This window comes from Stenella coeruleoalba (genome assembly GCF_951394435.1).
Source record: "Stenella coeruleoalba genome assembly, chromosome: 15".
Taxonomy (NCBI): Eukaryota; Metazoa; Chordata; class Mammalia; order Artiodactyla; family Delphinidae; genus Stenella; species Stenella coeruleoalba.
The window spans coordinates 24,343,461-24,364,160 of NC_137161.1; the positions used below are offsets into that span (position 1 = coordinate 24,343,461).

At 47.2% G+C, this 20,700-nt stretch overlaps 2 protein-coding genes across 5 annotated transcripts in view; one reads left to right on the forward strand and one right to left on the reverse strand.

Annotated features, from left to right (window-relative positions):
• The window catches only part of PIGU (phosphatidylinositol glycan anchor biosynthesis class U), a 127,944-nt gene that overhangs the window by 99,204 nt on the left and 8,040 nt on the right, over positions 1-20,700 (forward strand). Inside the window, exon 12 of one of the 3 annotated variants that reach the window (XM_079946521.1) lies at positions 11,931-12,358. The exons of the other annotated variants lie outside the window; for them this stretch is intronic. Within the exon in view, the coding sequence (XP_079802647.1) occupies positions 11,931-12,044 (114 nt within the window). The 3' untranslated portion in view covers positions 12,045-12,358. Of the gene's footprint in view, positions 1-11,930; positions 12,359-20,700 lie in introns of those variants that run through there. 3 annotated transcript variants of the gene reach the window in all.
• Positions 12,558-14,431, reverse strand: MAP1LC3A (microtubule associated protein 1 light chain 3 alpha). 2 transcript variants are annotated; one of them, XM_079945532.1, is made up of 5 exons: positions 14,031-14,431; positions 13,653-13,708; positions 13,467-13,573; positions 12,992-13,161; positions 12,558-12,719 (listed from the first exon to the last, which is right to left on the reverse strand). In XM_079945532.1, exons 1-4 carry the CDS (start codon positions 14,068-14,070, stop codon positions 12,999-13,001), a joined length of 366 nt encoding a protein of 121 aa, XP_079801658.1. In that variant the 5' UTR covers positions 14,071-14,431; the 3' UTR covers positions 12,558-12,719; positions 12,992-12,998. The 2 variants fall into 2 exon arrangements, with proteins under 2 accessions (XP_079801658.1, XP_079801657.1); XM_079945531.1 differs by having other exon boundaries at positions 12,558-13,161.

Below are 20,700 nucleotides of genomic sequence, written 5' to 3' on the forward strand. Positions count from 1 at the left end.
GAATGAGACACAGTCCTGCTTCCAAGGAGCTCACCATCTGTGGGAGAGAAAGAAAAGGAAACAGGCAGGGCCAGGGCAGCGTGACAGTGCTATAAATGGGGTAAACTCAGCCTGGGGAGCTCAGAGCTGGTGGTTACGGAAGCTTCGGGGTGGGGGGGCGGGAGGGGGAGGCAGCCTCTAAGTGGAGTCCTGAGGGGCGTGTAGGGTCGAACCAGGTTCTAGGTGGTAAGACCTGGGGGTGAGAGAGCCCGTGAGTGTGCTGCTGTGTAAGACAGTTCTGTAGGACGGGCACATGCCACCTGATAGGGAATGAGGCCATTTTAGGACAACAGTGGTCAGAGCCACAAGGCAGGCATGGGCCTCGTTGTGCTGAGGACCAGGCTGAGCTTTCGGTTTTAAGTGAAGACACCTGAGATCAGATTCATGCTCTGGGACCTCCCTGGCGGTCCAGTAGTTAAGACTCTGCGCTCCCAGTGCAGGGGGCACGGGTTCCATCCCTGGTCGGAGATCCCACCAGCTGCACAGTGCTGCCAAAAAACAATAAAGATTCATGCTCTGAAAACCTCCCTCTGCCAGGAGGGAGCACAGGGAGGAGGCTGTTTAAACCTGGTGAGAGGGGCTGGTAGCCTCTGTTTCCTCAGCCTACAAGGGTGGTTGTGAGTGGGGAATATGGAAGTGAGTGGAGAAAACTTGTATGAATTGAACAGTGCCACCTAGATGATAATTGCCTTCATAGCCAGCTATGATCTTACTTTGTGACCTTCCAGACCCTGAGGCTGAGACCTAGTGATTTCCCTATTATTTTGCATCTTTAGAGCTAGAGAGTGGAGGTCTGTTTCTCCACCATCTCCTCCCATGCATGTCCATTCAGGCCTCAGTTGGCAGGTCACACCAAAGCCCCATCCAGCTCCACAAGTTGGCCGTCAGCCCCACTTGCTCCCAGTTTCCTAGATCCCAGGCAGCAAGGGCAGGGGATGCAGCACTCTGATTGCCAGTGGTGACAACCACGTGAGTTCTCCCAGTCGTGGGCTGACTGTCAAGTGTCAGCATCTCCAACACAAGCAAGAGACCGGGGGAACCGGGACATGCCTGGGGTGACAGCACCTGCTTCTCTAGGGCCCTGCAGCCCAGGGGCCAGTGTTGGCTGTGGCTGCGATCCTGAGCCCTGTGGCTTCTAGACACACTGCATTAACAGCCTTGCTAGCTCTGTTGTCTCAGACACTTGTTTCGCCTTTTCTCAAGAAACTCTCTCTCGGGGCTTCCCTGGTGGCGCAGTGGTTGAGAGTCTGCCTGCTGATGCAGGGGGCACAGGTTCGTGCCCCGATCCGGGAAGATCCCACATGCCACGGAGCGGCTGGGCCCGTGAGCCATGGCCGCTGGGCCTGTGTGTCTGGAGCCTGTGCTCCACAAAGGGAGAGGCCACAACAGTGAGAGGCCCATGTACTGCAAAAAAAAGAAAAAAAAAAAAAGAAAGAAACTCTCTCTCCTTGGCTAAGTGACAGAGAGTGGATATGAAGCATGAGCATGGGGCTGTAGCAGGACTCGGCAGTGTGGGTACAGACCCCTGAGAAGGGCGTGGGGGTCAAGGGAAGGGCTAGGCTCCGGGCCTCACACAGGCAGGATGGGCACTGCAGCCTAAACGTGGTCACTTACTCCTGGGTGACCCTGGGCAAGACCCTAACCTCTGAGTTTGCTCATCTCGAAGTGGGGCTTATGAGCCCTACCCCAGGGTGTTGTGAAGATTCAGTGATGTGCTTTTTGTTAAGCGAACCGGCCCAGGGCAGATCCTCAGATGTTGGTTTCTCCAGCTCTCCTCACTCCCACCCTGTAGTGGAGCGTGTTCTGACCATTTCATTCCACTTTTGATCTACCCCTATCTGTCCCTCGCCACCCTTTTATAAGCTGCCCCATTAAATCTTCATCTTCTGGGAAATCCCTGGTGGTCCAGTGGTTAGGACACGGCGCTTTCACTGCCAGGGCCTGGGCTCGATCCCTAGTCGGGAAACTAAAATCCTGCAAGCCGTGCAGTGTGGTCAAAAAATAAATAAATCTTCATCTTCATCATGGCCCAGAGGGGAGCCTGGAGCCCTCATGGCTGCCAGTGAGAGGAATGTGGTCTGACTGAGCCCTGGGAAGGGATCAGCAAACTGCTCCCAAGACGCCAGCCCCATGCTGGGTCTGGGGCCACAGAGCTGGAGCAGATGCCACCCCATTTGGTGGGGAGGCCAGTGGGAAGTGACTTCACGCCAGGAGTCGCATAACTGAGTGTGGAGTCGGGGAAGACTCTGGGTGTGGGAGATGGCGATGTTGCCTCTCCAGGGATGAGAAGGAGCCCTTTGTGGGAAGGGTCATCCCAGCCCGGGGGCAGGGCATGGGCAGAGGCACCAAGGTGTGGCCACACAGCGTTTGCAGGACCAGGCTGCGTTCAGGGCTACGGGGACACGCAGGTGTGGCGCAGGGAGAGAGGAGCACTGGAGGCTGCTGTGTGTGTGTGTGTGTGTGTGTGTGTGTGGATGATCCCTCAGGGGCCAGGAGGATGAGGGAGGCCTTTGAGCAAGAGGGGGCAGTGGGAGGGAGAAAAGGGGGCTGAGCTGGAATTCTGAGGAGGGGAATTGGTGGAATGTGGTGGCTGATGGCGATAGAGAATCCGAGGGGCTCAGCCATTGTCAGTGAGGGCAGCTTTAAAGAATGGGCTGCTCCGAAAGTATCCCTAGAGTAGGGAGGCTGTCCAGCAGTGTGGGTAAGCGTGTGGTGTCTGATGCCAGATGGTCTGGGTTCAAAGCCTGCCTCTGACACTTGCTGGTTGTACAACTTTGGGCAAATTACTTGAAGAACCTTTGTTTCTTCATCTATAAGATGGGATAATTATAATGTACCTACTATGAAGGGTTATTGTAAGGATTAACTGTTTTCACACATATAAAGTGCTTACATTAATGCCTGAGTATTATCAGCATTTTTTTTTTTTTTTTTTTTTGTGGTACATGGGCCTCTCACTGTTGTGGCCTCTTCCGTTGCGGAGCACAGGCTCCGGACGCTCAGGCTCAGTGGCCATGGCTCACGGGCCCAGCCGCTCTGCGGCACGTGGGATCTTCCTGGACCGGGGCATGAACCCATGTCCCCTGCATCGACAGGCGGACTCCCAACCACTGCGCCACCAGGGAAGCCCAGCATTTTCATTAATAAGAAGAAAATATAATAATGGACAGCATTTATCAGAGCTAGGTGTTTTTCTCTTTTCTCTCAGAGACCGACCATTAGAGTTATAACTACTAACTACCCTAGAAAGCATTTAGTCCCTAAATCATGTAATTCTCACTTTCATATAATAAACTGAAAATTCTACAACTAGGTTTGTTTTGTGTTGTTTTCTATTTTTGTTTTCTTTTTTTTGGCCTCACCGCTTGGCTTGTAGGATCTCAGTTCCCTGACCAGGGATTGAACCTGGGCCTCGGCAGTAAAAGTGCCAAATTCTAACCACTAGGCCACCAGGGAACTCCCCACAACTAGATTTTTTTTTTTTTTTTTTTTTGCGGTACGCAGGCCTCTCACTGCTGTGGCCTCTCCCGTTGCGGAGCACAGGTTCCGGACGCGCAGGCTCAGCGGCCATGGCTCATGGGCCCAGCCGCTCCGCGGCATGTGGGATCTTCCCGGACCGGGGCACGAACCCATGTCCCCTGCATCGGCAGGCGGACTCTCAACCACTGCGCCACCAGGGAAGCCCACAACTAGGTTTTTTTATACCATAAAAATATTTTTCACTTTTGTTTTCAAATTAAAACCATTAAAAGATTATAAAAAGAAAGAATGGGCTGCTCTTCAGTCTCTGAAAGCACAGAGGGACAGAGCAAGGACTAGGGGAGCCACCATTGTAAGTAATAAACTAGAGTTTATCACTCATTTTACGGATGAGGAAAACGCTGCTTAGGGAAAACGCTGTGACTTACACAGGGTCACACAGCCACTAACTTGCCCATGCTATTTCCACTGCTTCTTTCCCAACGTTCCCTGCCCAGATTGGGCAAAGTAGTGCTGAGTCTGCAGATGCTGTGTTGGCTGAATCCCAGGGCCTCTGGGAAATCCTTTCTCCTCAACCCAAATGGAAAGCCTCTAGGTCAGAAGAGGTTGTCTCAGCCAGCCTGTGACAGCTAGGGACTTCCCTCCGAGAGAGTGAAGCCTCAAGGCCAGTGTGTCCCCAAGATGCCCTCTCCCTGGGGACAGGGGCAGGGCATCCACTCAGGACTAGTGACTTTCGGTTCCAGACAGACCAAGCCAGCACGCAGGGCTCTTTCCTTCCATGCCACCCTCCCCTGATACTTTATTATGAAAAGTTTCACACACACAGCAAAGTTGAAAGATTTAACCTTGAACACCTGTATACCTACGACTTAGACTCCACCATTCACATTTTACTATACTTGGATGATCACAAATATCCATTTCTCAATCCATCTTATTTTTGTAATGTACTTCAAAGTGAAGTATACATATCAGTACATTTCCTGTCAGATATTTCAGCATGTATATCATTAACCAGAGCTCCATATTTACTTACATTTTTCTTTTTTTTTTTCTTTCGCGGGCCTCTCACTGTTGTGGCCTCTCCCGTTGCGGAGCACAGGCTCCGGATGCGCAGGCTCAGCGGCCATGGCTCACGGGCCCAGCCGTTCCGTGGCATGTGGGATCTTCCCGGACCGGGACACGAACCTGTGTCCCCTGCATCGGCAGGCGGACTCTCAACCACTGCGCCACCAGGGAAGCCCTACAATGTTCTTTTAATTTCTGCTGTACAGCAAAGTTACTCAGTTTTACATATATATATACATTTTTTTTTTTTTGCCCACTGTGCAGCATATGGGATCTTAGTTCCCTGACCAGGGATCAAACCCATGCCCCCTGCAATGGAAACACAGAGTCTTAACCACTGGAACACCAGGGAAGTCCCTACATTCTTTTTTTATATTCTTTTCCAATATGGTTTATCACAGGATATTGAATATAGTTCCCTGTGCTATACAGTAGAACCTTGTTCATTCACTCTATATATAATAGTTTGCATCTGCTAGTCCCAAACTCCCAATCCATCCCTCCCCCACCTCCCCTCCCTTGGCAACTACAAATCTATTTTCTATGTCTGTGAGTCTGTTTCTGTTTTGTAGATAAGATCATTTGTGTCATATTTTAGATTCCACATATAAGTGATTTATGGTATTTGCCTTTCTCTGTCTGACAAATGGGTATTATTTCGTTCTTTTTTATGGCTAAGTAGTATTCCATCGTGTGTGTGTGTGTGTGTGTGTGTGTGTGTGTGTGTGTACGTACATATATATATATGTATATACCACATCTTCTTTATCCATTCATCTGTCGATGGACATTTAGGTTGTTTCCATGTCTTGGCTATTGTGAACAGTGCTGCTGTGAACATAGGGGAGTGTGTATCTTTTTTTTTTTTTAATATCTTTATTGGAGTATAATTGCTTTACAATGGTGTGTTAGTTTTGTGCTGTATAACAAAGTGAATCAGCTATATGTATACATATATCCCCATATCCCTTCCATCTTGAGCCTCCCCGCTACCCTCCCTATCCCACCCCTCCAGGTGGTCACAAAGCACCGAGTTGATCTCCCTGTGCTATGCAGCTGCTTCCCACTAGCTATCTGTTTTACATTTGGTAGTGTATATATGTCAGTGCTACTCTCTCACTTCGTCCCAGCTTACCCTTCCCCCTCCCCGTGTCCTCAAGTCCATTCTCTATGTCTGCGTTTTTATTCCTGTCCTGCCCCAGGTTCATCAGAACCTTTTTTTTTTTTAGATTCCATGTATGTGTGTTAGCATATGGTATTTTTTTCTCTTTCTGACTTCACTCTGTATGACAGACTCTAGGTCCATCTACCTCACTACAAATAACTCAGTTTTGTTTCTTTTTATGGCTGAGTAATATTCCATTGTATATATGTGCCACATCTTCTTTATACATTCTTCTGTTGATGGACACTTAGGTTGCTTCCATGTCCTGGCTATTGTAAATAGAGCTGCAATGAACATTGTGGTACATGTCCCTTTTTTTGTTGTTAGAAAAACATTTATTAAATAATTTAAAAATCTGCCTGTTTGATTTGAATCTTATTCAAATATGTAGTTTTCCCTAGGCACCCATTCAACTACCTGTATTACTTGCACTTAGGTTTGGTTGACTGAAAGAATCAGAGTGGAGGATGGAAGAGGAGGCAGTGATGTAAACAAAATGGAATGTTAGGTCTCCCTCAAATAAATATCTGAGTAGGTGGTCCAAAGTTGGTATCATGTTCCATAGTATCAGGAACTCAAGCTCCTTATTTCTCATCGTTTTGTAAAGCATGGCTCCAGTGGTCTAAATGGTAACATTTACAACCGAGGTGATTTGGTTGGGGAACAGCTAACACTTCACACATGCTGTCTCATAAGGAAGTTTCCCAGAGGCTGCCACGTGACATTTCTGCTTAGACTCCACTGGCCAAAACTTACTCACTAATTGCAAAGGAGCTTGGGAGATATAATAAGCATTTATTTGGTAGTACTTCCCATATGGCAGTCACTGCTCTTAACTCCAGTGATCCACTGTTCTGATAACAGATCTGTTCTCTCTTTTTCTTTTTTTTTTTTTATAAATTTATTTATTATTTTTGTCTGCGTTGGGTCTTTGTTGCTGTGTGCAGGCTTTCTCTAGTTGCAGTGAGTGAGGGCTACTCTTCATTGCAGTGCGTGGGCTTCTCATTGTGGTGGCTTCTCTTGTTACGCGGCACGGACTCTAGGCATGTGGGCTCCAGTAGTTGTGGCACTCAGGCTCAGTAGTTGTGGCACATGGGTTTATTTGCTCCACGGCATGTGGGATCTTCCTGGACCAGGGCTCAAACCTGTGTCCCCTGCATTGGCAGATGGATTCTTTTTTTTTTTTTTTAATATCTTTATTGGAGTATAATTGCTTTACAATGGTGTGTTCGTTTCTGCTTTATAACAAAGTGAATCAGCTATACATATACATATATCCCCATCTCTCTTCCCTCTTGCATCTCCTTCCCTCCCACCCTCCCTATCCCAACCCTCTAGGTGGTCACAGAGCACCAAGCTGATCTCCCTGTGCTATGTGGCTACTTCCAACTAGCTATCTATTTTATGTTTGATAGTGTATATATGTCCATGCTACTCTCTCATTTTGTCCCAGCTTACCCTTCCCCCTCCCCATGTCCTCAAATCCATTCTCTAGTAGGTCTGCGTCTTTATTCCCGTCCTGCCCCTAGGTTCTTCATGACCTTTTTTTTTTTTTTTTTTTAGATTCCATATATATGTGTTAGCATACGGTATTTGTTTTTCTCTTTCTGACTTACCTCACTCTCAAGATTGCTTTGGCTATTTGGGGTCTTTTGTGTTTCCGTACAGATTGTGGAATTTTTTGTTCTAGTTCTGTGAAAAATGCCCTTGGTAGTTTGATAGGGATTGCATTGAATCTGTAGATTGCTTTGAGTAGTATTGTCATTTTCACAATGTTGATGCTTCCAATCCAAGAACACGGTATATCTCTCCATCTATTGGTATCATCTTTAACTTCTTTCATCAGTGTCTTATAGTTTTCTGCACACAGCTCTTTTGCTTCCTTAGGAAGGTTTATTCCTAGGTATTTTATTCTTCTGTTTTGCAATGGCAAATGGGAGTGTTTCCTTAATTTCTCTTTCAGCTTTTTCGTCGTTTGTGTATAGGAATGCAAGAGATTTCTGTGCATTAATTTTGTATTCTGCTACTTTACCAAATTCATTGATTAACTCTAGTTGTTTTCTGGTAGCATCTTTAGGATTCTCTATGTATAGTATCATGTCATCTGCAAACAGTGACAGTTTTACTTATTCTTTTCTGATTTGGATTCCTTTTATTTCTTTTTCTTCTCTGTAGACTTTTTAATGATGGCCAATCTGACCAGTGTGAGGTGATAGCTCATGTATTTTGATTTGCATTTCTCTAATAATTAGTGATGTTGAGCATCTTTTCATGTGCCTGTTAGCCATGTGTGTGTCTTCTTTGGAGAAATGTCTATTTAGTTCTTCTGCCCATTTTTCAGTTGGGTTGTTTGTTTTTTTGTTGTTGAGTCCTATGAGCTGTTTGTATATTTTGGAAATTAAGCCCTTGTCGGTCACATCATTTGCAAATATTTTCTCCCATTCTGTAGCTTGTCTTTTCATTTTGTTTATGGTTTCTTTTGCTGTGCAAAAGCTTGTAAGTTTGATTAGGTCCCTTTGTTTATTTTTGCTTTTATTTGTATTGCCTTGGGAGACTGACCTAAGAAAACATTGGTACAATTTATATCAGAGAATGCTTTGCCTATGTTCTCTTTTAGGAGTTTTATGGTGTCATGTCTTATGTTTAAGTCTTTAAGCTATTTTGAGTTTATTTTTGTGTGTGCTGTGAGGTATGTTCTAACTTTGATTTCATGCAGCTGTCCAACTTTCCCAACACCCCTTGCTGAAGAGACTGTCTTTTTCCCATTGTGTATACTTGTCTAGTTTGTCAAAGATTAATTGACCATAGTTATGTGGATTTATTTCTGGGCTCTCTATTCTGTTCCATTGATTCATATGTCTTTTTTTGTGCCAATAGCATGCCATTTTGGTTACTGTAGCTTTGTAGTGTTATCTGAAGTCTGAGAGAGTTATGCTTCCTGCTTTGTTCTTTTCCCTCAGGATTGCTTTGGCAATTCTGGGTCTTTTATTGTTCCATATAAATTTTAGTATTATTTGTTCTAGTTCTCTGAAATGTGTTATGGGTAATTTGATAGGGATCACATTGAATCTGTAGATTGCTTTGGGTAGTATGGCCATTTTAACAATATTAATTCTTCCAATCCAAGAACATGGGATATCTTTCCATTTCTTTGCATCATCTTCAGTTTTCTTTATTAATGGAAAAACACAAATCTTAATGTACGTTTCCTGAAGCCTTCTTTGACTCAGCAAGATATTTTTGCGGCTCATTCATTTTGTTGCATACAACAGTAGTACGTTGCTTTTTAAAATAAGCTTTTAAATTTTGGAATAATTTTAGATAGTACAGAGAGTTCTCGTACGTCCCCCACCCAGTTTCCCACAGTTTTAACATCTTATATTACCGTGGTATGTTTGTCAAAACCAAGAAACTGACCCTGGTACGTTATGAATAAGTAAACTCCAGATTTGATGTGGATTTCACCAGTTTTCCCTGTATTGTCTTCTTTTTCTCCCAGGATCCAGTCCCAGGTACCACATTACACTTAGTTGCCACATCTCCCCCATGTCCTCTGCTCACACTCTGTCTTTCCTTATTTCTTGTGACATGGACAGTATTGAGGAACAGTGGCCAGGTATCCTGTAGAGTGTCCCCTCTGGGTTTGTCTGATGCTTTTCTCATCATGAGGCCACGTTTTAGGTTTTTAGAATGCTCAGGCAGTACACACTAGCCACACTTCATGCCGTTTATCCTTCATCATTTGGTTAAGATAGTGTTTGCCAGGCTTCTCCAGTGCACAGTTACTATTTTCTCTTTCCCTGTTCTTTCCCTGAGTCACGAAGTCTAGCCTACCCTCGGGGGCAGGGGGTGGGGAGTGGGCAAGAATTAAGCTCCACCTCCCGAGGGGAGAGTCTCTACATGTATTATTTGGAACTCTTTTGTAAGGATTACAAAAGGAATTCTCCCTTGTTTATTTATTTACTTATTCAATCATTTATCGGCTGATTGTTTTTAATTGGATTTTTATTTTTATCAACGTAACATGTATACATAATTTACAAAGTTAAGGCTTACAAGGACGAAGAATAGCTGCCTAAGGTCCTATAGTTATTTGTTCTGGTGCTTCTAGATTGTATACTTACTCTACTATTTCTTGATTTTTTTTTTCCATTTTATATTGTCACACCATATGAAATTGTCAATACTCAACTGTTTTTGATCTGCAAAATTGGCAGTTTCATATGGTTCAAACTAATAACCTAGTGTTTTGACTTCCTATTTGACCAGCTGATCGTGTGTGACATTGGAGTTGTTTTGTTGTGAACTGTGACTTTGCACCTGCCCCTCATCTGACCTGGCTCGGGGATCAACCCCCACCAGCTCCAGGCTCCGCCTCCTCAGACTTGACACCTTGGGCCTGGGTGAGAAAGGGGCTGCAGGGAGTGAGGGCAGCCTTCGCTGTGGTAACTACACCCCATGGGCAGCTGCGGCGCAAGGCTTCAGGGGCTCCCTGGGCTCTCTGCTCTGACACCCTCAGTGGCAGAGTTCTGGGCCCTTTGCACACTGGGCCCCAGGTACATTGCCTTGCAGGGTTATAGCCACTAGTCCAGCTCTCCCAGTATAGCCTTAGGCCAACTGTTGAACCCTTTGTGCCTCAATTTCCTCATCTGAAAGATGGGAACCATCAGCCTTCCAGATGGATTCCTGTGGTGGCAGAATGGCAGGTCCTTGTCCTGAGGCCATGGTGTGGGTTTGCTCTCTTTCCTGCCCACAATGTGAGAGAGGCTTCCCAGAACAGGGGTTTGGGGGTCAGAGGCTGAGATGCCAGGCTCAACCTCTGTCTTGCTATAATGCCCTAGCCAGGTGCTCCCCCAGTTCTGGGCTTACGTCGCCCCATCTGTGCCAAGGTGATTGGTGATGATAATCTGAGAGGCTTGTAAGTGCCTGAGAACTGGTGGTATCTGCAGTGGTGAGCCCCTCTCCCCTCATCCTTCTGTAGGGCTGGGCCCTGCCCCTCCTGTTCCAAGCACTGGAGGTCCTGGGAGCTTGGGATGAATCGAATTGTAAGACTGCGGGCCCAGTGTTCGGGGGACCTTGGCAAGTCCCTGTTCCCCTCTGGGCCTCAGTGAGGGGGACGGTGGGCTGAGCTGCTAGGGCCCTTTCTATTCTGAGGCCCAGACAGAAAAGACAGACCAAGCTGGGCACAGACACCATGGTGGCAGAATCACTCAGTGACACTGCCCAGGCCAGGGGAGGAGCCACAGTCATCAGGCAGTCTCACAGATGAATGCAAAACTGCAATTTGGACGAATTTGTGCTACCAGAGAAAAGTTAATGGGACCAAGACCCAATCTAGGGTGTGAGGGAGGGCTTCTCTGTGGAAGTGATCCTTCCTGAGGCCTGAAGGGCAGGCAGGTGTTTACTAGATGAAAGGGGAAGAGAACATTCCAGGCAGAGGAGACAGCAAAGATCCTGCATTGGAAGGGAACAGGCCAGTGTGACTGGAGCTGAGTGAGGTGGAGCACGGCAGAGGCTGAAGCACGTACATGGGCAGGGACCAAGTGCAAGGCCTCAGAGCCCCAGAGAGTTTGATCTTCACCCTAAGAGCCATGGGAGGCCTTTAGAGGACCTTAAGCTGGGATGTAACATGACCAGATTTGTCTTAAAAAGCAACCTCTGCTGCTAGGGTGGGAGGTTTGAGATCAGGAAGCCCAGAGAGGAGACCACTGTTGTTCAGATGACAGTGGCTTTGTCCAGGGTGGTAGCTGTGGGGACAGGTAGAAATAGAACTGACAGGCTTGGTGGCTTGGTGTATGGGAGGAGACAAGTCTGTTGATTCTATGGCCTGAACACCTGGATGGAAGAAGGGGGATATGGGTTCCCAGTGGGAGAAGCAGGTTTGATAGGGGACTTGGCTGGGGTGGAAGGGCCAGTGGGCACCCAGGAGGTGAGACGGAGGAGCGCGCCAGTCTGGAGTTCACAGGCCAGGGCTTGGGATGGAAGCACAGACCATGGTAGGAGGAGGAAGGGCAGTAGGGCAACTTCTGCAGCAGTGCCAGTGAGACCCTTGAAGGGTGGTGTAGGCCCTGAGGTGCAGGGTCCCTGGGCAGGGTCTCCCCAACACCTACCTAGCCCCTCAGAGATCCAAAGTTCAGGGGTAGGTATCATGAAGCTTCTCACATCTCTCTCCCCCCAGATCCTGCTCATCTCCGATTACTTCTATGCCTTCCTACGGCGGGAGTACTACCTCACACATGGTCTCTACCTGACCACCAAGGACGGCACGGAGGCCATGCTTGTGCTCAAGTAGGCCTGGCTGGGCACAGGGCTGCACGGACTTCAGGGTTGAAAGGGCCAGAAGCTGGGCCAAGCCCTCTAACCAGAGCTTCCAGCAGGGAAGTCCTGGGCAGATCAGGTTTGAGTCCAGGGTCACAAATATCTGGTACCGGTGAGGAGCCAAGGCTGGCAGCAAGGCCTGTGGGGAGTAGCCAGGAGCATCTCCACTTGCACTCCCCACTTTGTGGCTCTGCACACCAAGGAGCCCCCCTCCCAAGCAGGGAAGGGGAAGAAGCAGATGAGCAGGGTTTGTTAGGTTGTGGCTACTTAATAAATGTTTTTTGTTATGCAAACGTCTGCCCTGGAACCACACTGCACTCTGGAAGGGGTGGGCTTGGCCCCTAATACCACCATGGTGCACTACACACACGCGTGGGTTTCCCGAATGAGCTCTGAGTCCACAGAACACGGGTCTGCGCACTGGTCAGCTGAGAATGGTGTGGGGCAGCCCTCCCCACTCCCCAAGCAGCTGGAGGCAAAGGGCCAGGCAGGCCTGAGCAATCTTTATTCTGCAGAGGAACAATGACCACAGATCCATACACCATGTCAAGACTGGGTGAGCCAGGGGCCAGTCCTTCAGGGGTGGGCAGGTCCAGGCATGGGCAGCACCTCAGGTCAGGGAGGGACAGATGGGCAGACAGGCAGGGGCCTAAAAAAAAAGACAAACCACACAGAGCAGGGGTGCTAGGGACTGCTCCCAACCTCCCCGCATCCCAGCCAGCACCCAGAGGGGCAACCCTAACATGACTGGGCCAGGATCCACCCAGGGGCAGGGTAGGTGCGGTTGGTGCCCCCTGGCTAGGATGTGGCATCCCCGCCCAGCCCACCAGGGGCAGGGGCAGAGGCAGCTCAGTTCAGGTGCCAGGAGCTCCCAGGGCAGAGCCTGACAGGGACCCCCCACTCCCAAGCCAACCCCCCTACTGCTGGCTCAGAAGCCGAAGGTTTCCTGGGAGGCGTAGACCATGTAGAGGAAGCCGTCATCGTCCTTCTCCTGCTCATAGATGTCGGCGATGGGCGTGGACACGCTCACCATGCTGTGCTGGTTCACCAGCAGGAAGAAGGCCTGCGTGGGGTTCAGCTGCAGGCGGCGCCTGAGGTGGGCCGGAGGGCAAGCCAACCGTGAGGGGCCTGGCTGTTGAGCGAGTGTAGCCCTCACCCGCTCCCCAAAATGATCCTAATCCTCCACCTCACACCCATCCCAAGCCCTTCTAGAGGCTCTCACCTCCGACCGGACACTGACCCAAGCCCTGACCTTGACCTTTCCCAACCTCCCCACAACAGGGACCCAGCACCCGTTCCCGTGCCCCACCCCCACCTCTTCCTTCTCAGAAGGACCCAGCCCCCTGCCTGACCCCAGCAGGACCCAATCCCCCTCTGACAGCTGCTGCCCGCGCACCGGATGATCTTGACCAACTCGCTCATGTTGACATGGTCCGGGACCAGGAACTTGGTCTTGTCCAGGACGGGCAGCTGCTTCTCACCCTTGTAGCGCTCGATGATTACCTGGGAGCGGGGCGGGGGATGCGTGAGCCCGAGGCGGGGCCTGGGCCGGGCGGGGATGGGAGGGGGCGGCGGAACTCACCGGGATTTTGCTGGGGTGCTGCTCGCGGATCTGCTGCACCTCTTTACAGCGATCGGCTGCAGACAGCAGTCGGGGATGAGGCCGGGCCGAGGTCCTCCTCGCGGTTCCGTCCCGCCAGTACCCGAGGGGCGGCCCCGACCCCGCCTCCCCGAAGCCCCCGCCTCCGGAGCCGTTGGGCCCTAAGGCCCGGGCACAGGACCGGGATGCGAGGTGGAGGCCCCGGCCCAGGCCCCAGCCCGCTTCCCATCCCGAGGGTCCAGCTCCAGCCGAGCCTGACGTCACGGAGTGACGTCATCTGCGGCAGTCGGGTCGGTCGGCCAACACCCCCCAGCCCCCACGCCCCCACCCCGCACTCGCAGAGCGCCCGCCGGGCCTCACCAAAGCTCCGCCGCTGCTTGAAAGGCCGGTCTGAGGGCATCGCGCCGGCCCGGCGGGGCGCGCAGGCCGGGGCTCTGGGGCGCGCGACGAGGGGATGTGGCTGCGGTTCGGGGGCTCCGGGGGCTCCGCGCCTCGCGCTCAAGGGCTCCGAGGCTCGCGCTGAGCCCGGCGACGGCGGCTCGGGGAGGTAACTCGCCCGGCTGACGTCAGGTCACAACATTCCTTAAAGGGGAGGCCGGCGCGCCGCTCCCATTGGGCCGACGCAAAGTCCGCCCGCCCGGACCCGTGACATCACGGCGCAGAGAGCCTGGATTCCCGGCCCAGCGCCGCGAAGGGGCGGGGGCTCCCAGGGCGCGTCACAGTCCCGTGACGTCACGGCCTGCGCAGAGGTGGGCGGGGTGGGGTGGGGTCCTCTCCCTGAGGTCCGGGCTGAGGGGAGACTAGAAAGCCTGCGAGGCCGTTGGGGGAGCAGGCTCGCAGCTCTGGCGGCAGGGAGAGCGGGGGCCAGGCTGCGGCACAGCATCCTTCTGTTCCCACTGTCACTAAGTCATCTGACAGCGCTCACTCAGAACCTGTTCCGTTCCAGGAACGGTAGGAGGCACTGGGGATGACAACACTAAACCAAACGTCCTCGCCTTCGTGGAGCTCATGGTTAGAGAAAGAAAAAGGTATTGGTCGGGGTGGGGGCGGTGATTAAAATTTGAAGACGCTTGGAGCAAGACACTGAAAAGCATAAAGGTTTTAGAAGGAATTTCTAGAATTGAAAAATAGAGCTATCGAAATTCAGGTCTCAAAGGATGAGGCAAGAAAGCCAATTAGATACAGCAGAAGAGAAAATCACAGAACTGGATGAAAGAGCGGAAGCAATTAGCCAGAAAACAAGCCAGATGGAACATATAAAAGAGGAAGTGACAGGAATGGTTAAGGTGAGAAGAATAGGTTCAATCAGCGTTCCAGAAGGAGAAAAAAGAATGTGGGAGAGGCAGTTCCTGAAGAACTTCCACAATTGATTAGAGACCAGGATCCTCACTTAAAATCCAGAACAGAATAAATAAAAATAAAATCTTATCTAGACACTTCGTAGTGAATTTGCAGAACTCTAAAGAGAAGAAATTAGAAAAATATCAAGTAACTAAACTGGTAAACACGGAAGTCCATCTAAACAAGCACCTGCTATGGAACATGAATGGTGACGATTAGTTTGTGGAGTACAGAGCAAGGAGCACAGGACACAATAACAGGTAGGACTGGAGAGAGTAATCAGAGTTTAAGTGTTCTAAGAAGCTTCATTTATTTGAGAGGAGGAGAATAAAGATAATTGATAATTATCTGGCTTTGTAAAGTCAAGTCAAGTTCAAACACTTCAGAGAGATCACTAAAAGAATAGAAGGTATAAATGCCAATGCACAAAAGAGAAAAGTTTAGTAGAGGGTATTAAAATATAATTGAAGGTAGAAAAGGAGAAACAGGAAGCAAAGTGAAAAGAATGGTACATAAACGGTACAAAACCAGAGGTAGAAAATGTTTTACATTCATCTATTAAAATACAGATGAACCAGATTGGCCAAGAAAAAGAAAATGCAAGTCTATGCTGTTTACAAGAGGACATTTAAAACCTAAGGGCACCAAAAGTAAACAGTTGGAAAAAAAGTGTATACTAGAGAAAAACTAACCAAAAGATATACCCATAGCAAAATCAGACAAAATAGACTTTAAGGCTAGAGACATTATTAGTGATAAAGAGCGTCAGCACAAAGTGATGAAAAGAACAATTTTCTAAGAAGATATAACAATTCTGAACTTGTATGTTAGAGGTTAAAAAAAAAAGGCTGAAAGTGTATGAAGCAAAAGTGACAGGATACAAGGAGAAATTGCCAAGTCCTTCATCACAGTGGTAGATTTAAAAACTTTTTCAGTAACTGATAGACCAAACAGCCAAAAAAAGGATATAGAAGATTTTAATACCATTAATAATTCTAATCAATTGACCCTGGTAGAACCCTGAACCCAATATGTTACTTTCAGGCACACAAGAAACATTTATAAAAAATTACCTGTGGGGAATGTGGGAAAGAAAGGAGTCAAAGACAACAGATGGGGACAGGGAGAATTACAGAGTACATTTTAGGGGAAGATCATGGGTTAATTTTGGGGAGGTCAAGTTTAAGATGTCTGCTAGCTTCCAAGCAGAGACATAGAGTAGGCCAGGCCCCAAGACAAATCTCAACAGATAATCAGATAATTAATTTCATACAGACCCTGTTCTCTGACCACAAGCAAGAGCTGAATAAACTCCAAATCTTTTGATATTTAAAAACACTTCTAGGGACTTCCCTGGTGGTGCAGTGGTTAAGAATCCGCCTGACAATCCAGGGGACACAGGTTCGAGCCCTGGTCCAGGAAGATCCTGCATGCCGCGGAGCAGCTAAGCCCGTGTGCCACAACTACTGAGCCTGTGCTCTAGATCCCATGTGCCTAGAGCCCGTGCTCCGCAAGAGAAGCCACCGCAATGAGAAGCCCATGCGCTGCAACGAAGAGTAACCCCCGTTCGCCACAACTAGAGAAAGCCTGAGTGCAGCAACGAAGACCCAACACAGCCAATAAATAAATACATTTACAAAAAAAACGGAAACACTCTAAAAAAAACATTTTTTAAAAGAATTTAAAAAACACTTCTAGAAAATTCTTTACTCAAAAATGAAATCATATGGAAATGAAAACTATTTAGGTCAAACTAAAAATGAGAATACATATAAAAACTCCAGTTTGGGAGGTGGGGGGACTAAAGCAGAATTTACAAGATTTGTAACCTTATCAGTGGTATTAGGTAAGAAGAAATATGGAGAATTTATGAGCAGAATGTCCAAGAATTTTAGAATGGAGTAAGTGTAAACCCAAAGAAAGTGGAAGGAAGATAATAATGAAGAGCAGAAATTGATTAAATAGAAAACAAGCACTAGTATGTACCACAAAACAAAGCTGGATCTTTGAAAAGACCAATAAAATAAACATTAATATGCAAAAGGGATATAACTACAGATATAGCAGAAATGACAAAAATAAGATTATAAACTTTATGCCAATACGCTAAAAACTTAGATGAAATGGACAATTTTCTAGTAAAAGGTAATTTGCCAAGACTAATTAAAAAAGAAATAGACAAACTGAGTAGCCATATACAAAAAAACAAAAAGTAGTCCAGATGGTTTTTTAGTTTTCTCCCAAAATAATAATAATAAAAAAAACCAAACCTGCATCAAACATTATACTTAATGGTAGAACACCATACTATATGATAAATGTTAAGCATTGTTCCCTTTAGAGCCAAGAACAGAATTTTTAATTGTATTATTATTATTATTATTATTATTATTATTTTGCAGTACACGGGCCTCTCACTGTTGTGGCCTCTCCCATTGCAGAGCACAGGCTCCGGACGTGCAGGCTCAGCGGCCATGGCTCACGGGCCTAGCCGCTCCGCGGCATGTGGGATCTTCCCCGGGCCGGGGCACGAACCCGTGTCCCCTGCACTGGCAGGCGGACTCTCACCCACTGCGCCACCAGGGAAGCCCCTAATTGTATTATTGAACAAAATGCAAATATTGCATGGAGGGCCCAGCCAGAGTACCAAGACAAGGAAAAGAAAGGAGCAAAACTATCATTCACAGCCAGAAAACCCAGAGGAATCTACAAACAATAAAAGATTGCTAACTAATAAAGTCTAACAACACACAATACTAAGTTTTAGGGTAATATGGGAAAATGAGAACTCTTTACACTGCTGATGGGAGTGTAAATAATTTCAGCTACGTTAGGGAGCAATTTGACAAAATCTACCAAAACTGAAATACTCATATTCTCCAAACCAGGAATTAAACTTGTGGGTGTGCACATGAGCCCAAAGAAATACAGTTAAGTATGTTTATTGGAACATTTTCAAAATAACAAAAAAAAATTGGGAGCCACCTAAATGTCCTATTAAATATCTTGTGTAACAGAACAACAGGACATCCCTGTAGTGAAAGAGGGAGAGAAGGGGTCAGCAGGCTTTCCCTTTAAAAGCACAGACAGTAAATATTTTCAGCTTTGCAGGCCATATGGTCTCTGGCAACTACTGAGTTCTGTTGGAGTGTGGAAGCAGGCCTAGACAATCTGAATGGGCAAGGCTGTGTCCTAATAATACTTTATTTGCTGAAACAGACAAATTTGGCCTGAGGGCTTTAGTTTGCTGACTCTTGATCCAGAACTGTGTGTGTCAAAGTGGACACATCTCACATACACAAAGTTGCAGGAGATTGTGATCACTCATTAAGAGCAGTTGAAAGAACTAGGTCGGCCATGGCCTTGAGGAAGTGGTTGCACCTTTCTTTTGTCAGGCTAAGCCTTTGGGGATAGGCCAATCCCCCAAATCCAACAGATGGTCTGTGCTCCATCTTTCCCTTACCTGACCAGTCAGCAGGGCTGACACTCCCTCCACCAGTCCTCTGGTTACTCTGCTCACTTCTTCCTCCTCTCCTCTATCTTCCCTGAATCCAAAGGGCTGGCCTACTACTCTATGTCTCTACTTGGAAGTCTAGCAGACATCTCAAACTTGACCTCCCCAAAATGAACCCATGATCTTCCCCTAAAATGGACTCTGATTGTAACCCTCCCTCTCCGCACCTGTCGTCTTTGACTCCTTTCTTTCCCACAGCCCCACACATTCTCCAGGCCCAAATCCTCTTGGTTCCACATTCAAAATATCTCCAGAATCTGACCACCTCTCACCACTTCCACTCCTGCCACTCAAGTCAGAGCCACCATCATCTCTTGTCCATCTACTGCCATCGTTTCCGCCCTGGTCTCCTTGCTTTGGCCTTGCCCACTTGAGCCTGGTCTCACTACACTGACAAGAGTCCTCCTGTGCACACAGGTGTTGGATCATGCTATTTCTTCACACCACTCAAAGTAAAAGTCAAAGGCTGAACAGTATGCCATGAGGCCTGCAGGAGCTGCCTTCCTGCTGCTCCTCTGGGCTTATCTACCTCACCCTTGCCCCCTTGGCTTCAACTACACTGGCCTCCTTGCTATCACTGTTCCAGGAATCCCAGACACATGTGCCCTAGAGCATTTCTGTACTTACTCGTCCCTTTCCCTGGAGCATTCTTCCCCAAAATCTCTTTGTGGCTCACTCTCTAATTTCCAAGGTCTCCTCAGGGAGGGCTTCCTGAATGATCTTATTTAATACTGCAGCCCCCACCCCAGTCACTCTCTATCCTCCCTCCCAACACCTTGCTTAATTTTTTTGCCAGAGCAGTTATCACATTCTAATATGTTATACGCTTTTCCTAAACATTTTGTGATGAAAACTTTCAAGCGAATAGAACACTTGAAATAATTGTTCAATGACCACCCATATACCTACCAGTTACATTCTACACTTAACACTTGCTCCATTTGCATCATCACTATCTGTCAATCTGTCCATGCATCCATTTTATCTTTATGATGCATTTCAGTAAGTTGCAATTCAACATTTGTTTATGATAAAAAATCTCAACAAAGTGGGTACAGAGGGACCATATCTCAACATAATAAAGGCCATATATGACAAGCCCATAGCTAACATCATACTCAAAGCTGAAAGCTTTTCCTCTAACATCAGGAACAAGGCAAGGATTTCCACTGTCATCACATTTATTCAACATAGTATTGGAAGTCATAGCCAGAGCAATTCAACAAGAAAAAGAAATAAAAGATATCCAAAATGGGGAAGGAAGAAGTAAAACTGTCACTATTTGCAGATGACATCATATTATACATAGAAAACATTAAAGACTTAACCGAAAAAACTGTTAGAACTAATAAACAAATTCAGTAAAGTTGCAGGATACAAAATCAATATACAAAAATCTGTTGCATTCCTATACACTAATAACAAATTATGAGAAAGAGAAATTAAGAAAACAATTCCATTTAAAATTGCATCAAAATGAATGAATTACCTAGGAATAAATTTAACTAAGGAGGTGAAAGATCTGCACACTGAAAATTAGAAGACACTAATGAAAAAAATTGAAGTAGACATAAATAAATGGAAAGATATTCTGTGCTCATTTGGATTGGAAGAATTAATATTGTTAAAATGTCCATACTACCCAAAGCAATCTACAGGTTCAGTGCAAGCCCTATTAAAATTCCAATGGCCTTTTTCACAGAAATAGAACAAACAATTGTAAAATTTGTATGGGGGTCTTCCCTGGTGGCGCAGTGGTTAAGAATCCTCCTGCCAATGTAGGGGACACAGGTTCGAGCCCTAGTCTTGGAAGATCCCACATGCTGTGGAGCAACTAAGTCCATGCACCACAACTACTGAGCCCACGTGCCACAACTACTGAAGCCCGTGCTCCTAGAGCCTGTGCTCTGCAACAAGAGAAGCCACTGCAATGAGAAGCCCACGCACTGCAAGGAAGAGTAGCTCCCACTCGCCACAACTAGAGAAAGCCCACGCACAGCAACGAAGACCCAATGCAGCCAAAAATAAATAAATTTATTTTAAAAAAATAATAAAAAATAAAATAACATAAGATTTGTATGGAATCACAAAAGACCCTGAATAGCCAAAGGAGTCTTGAGAAAGAAGAACAAAGCTGGAGGCATTACACTCCCTGATTTCAAACTATATTATAAA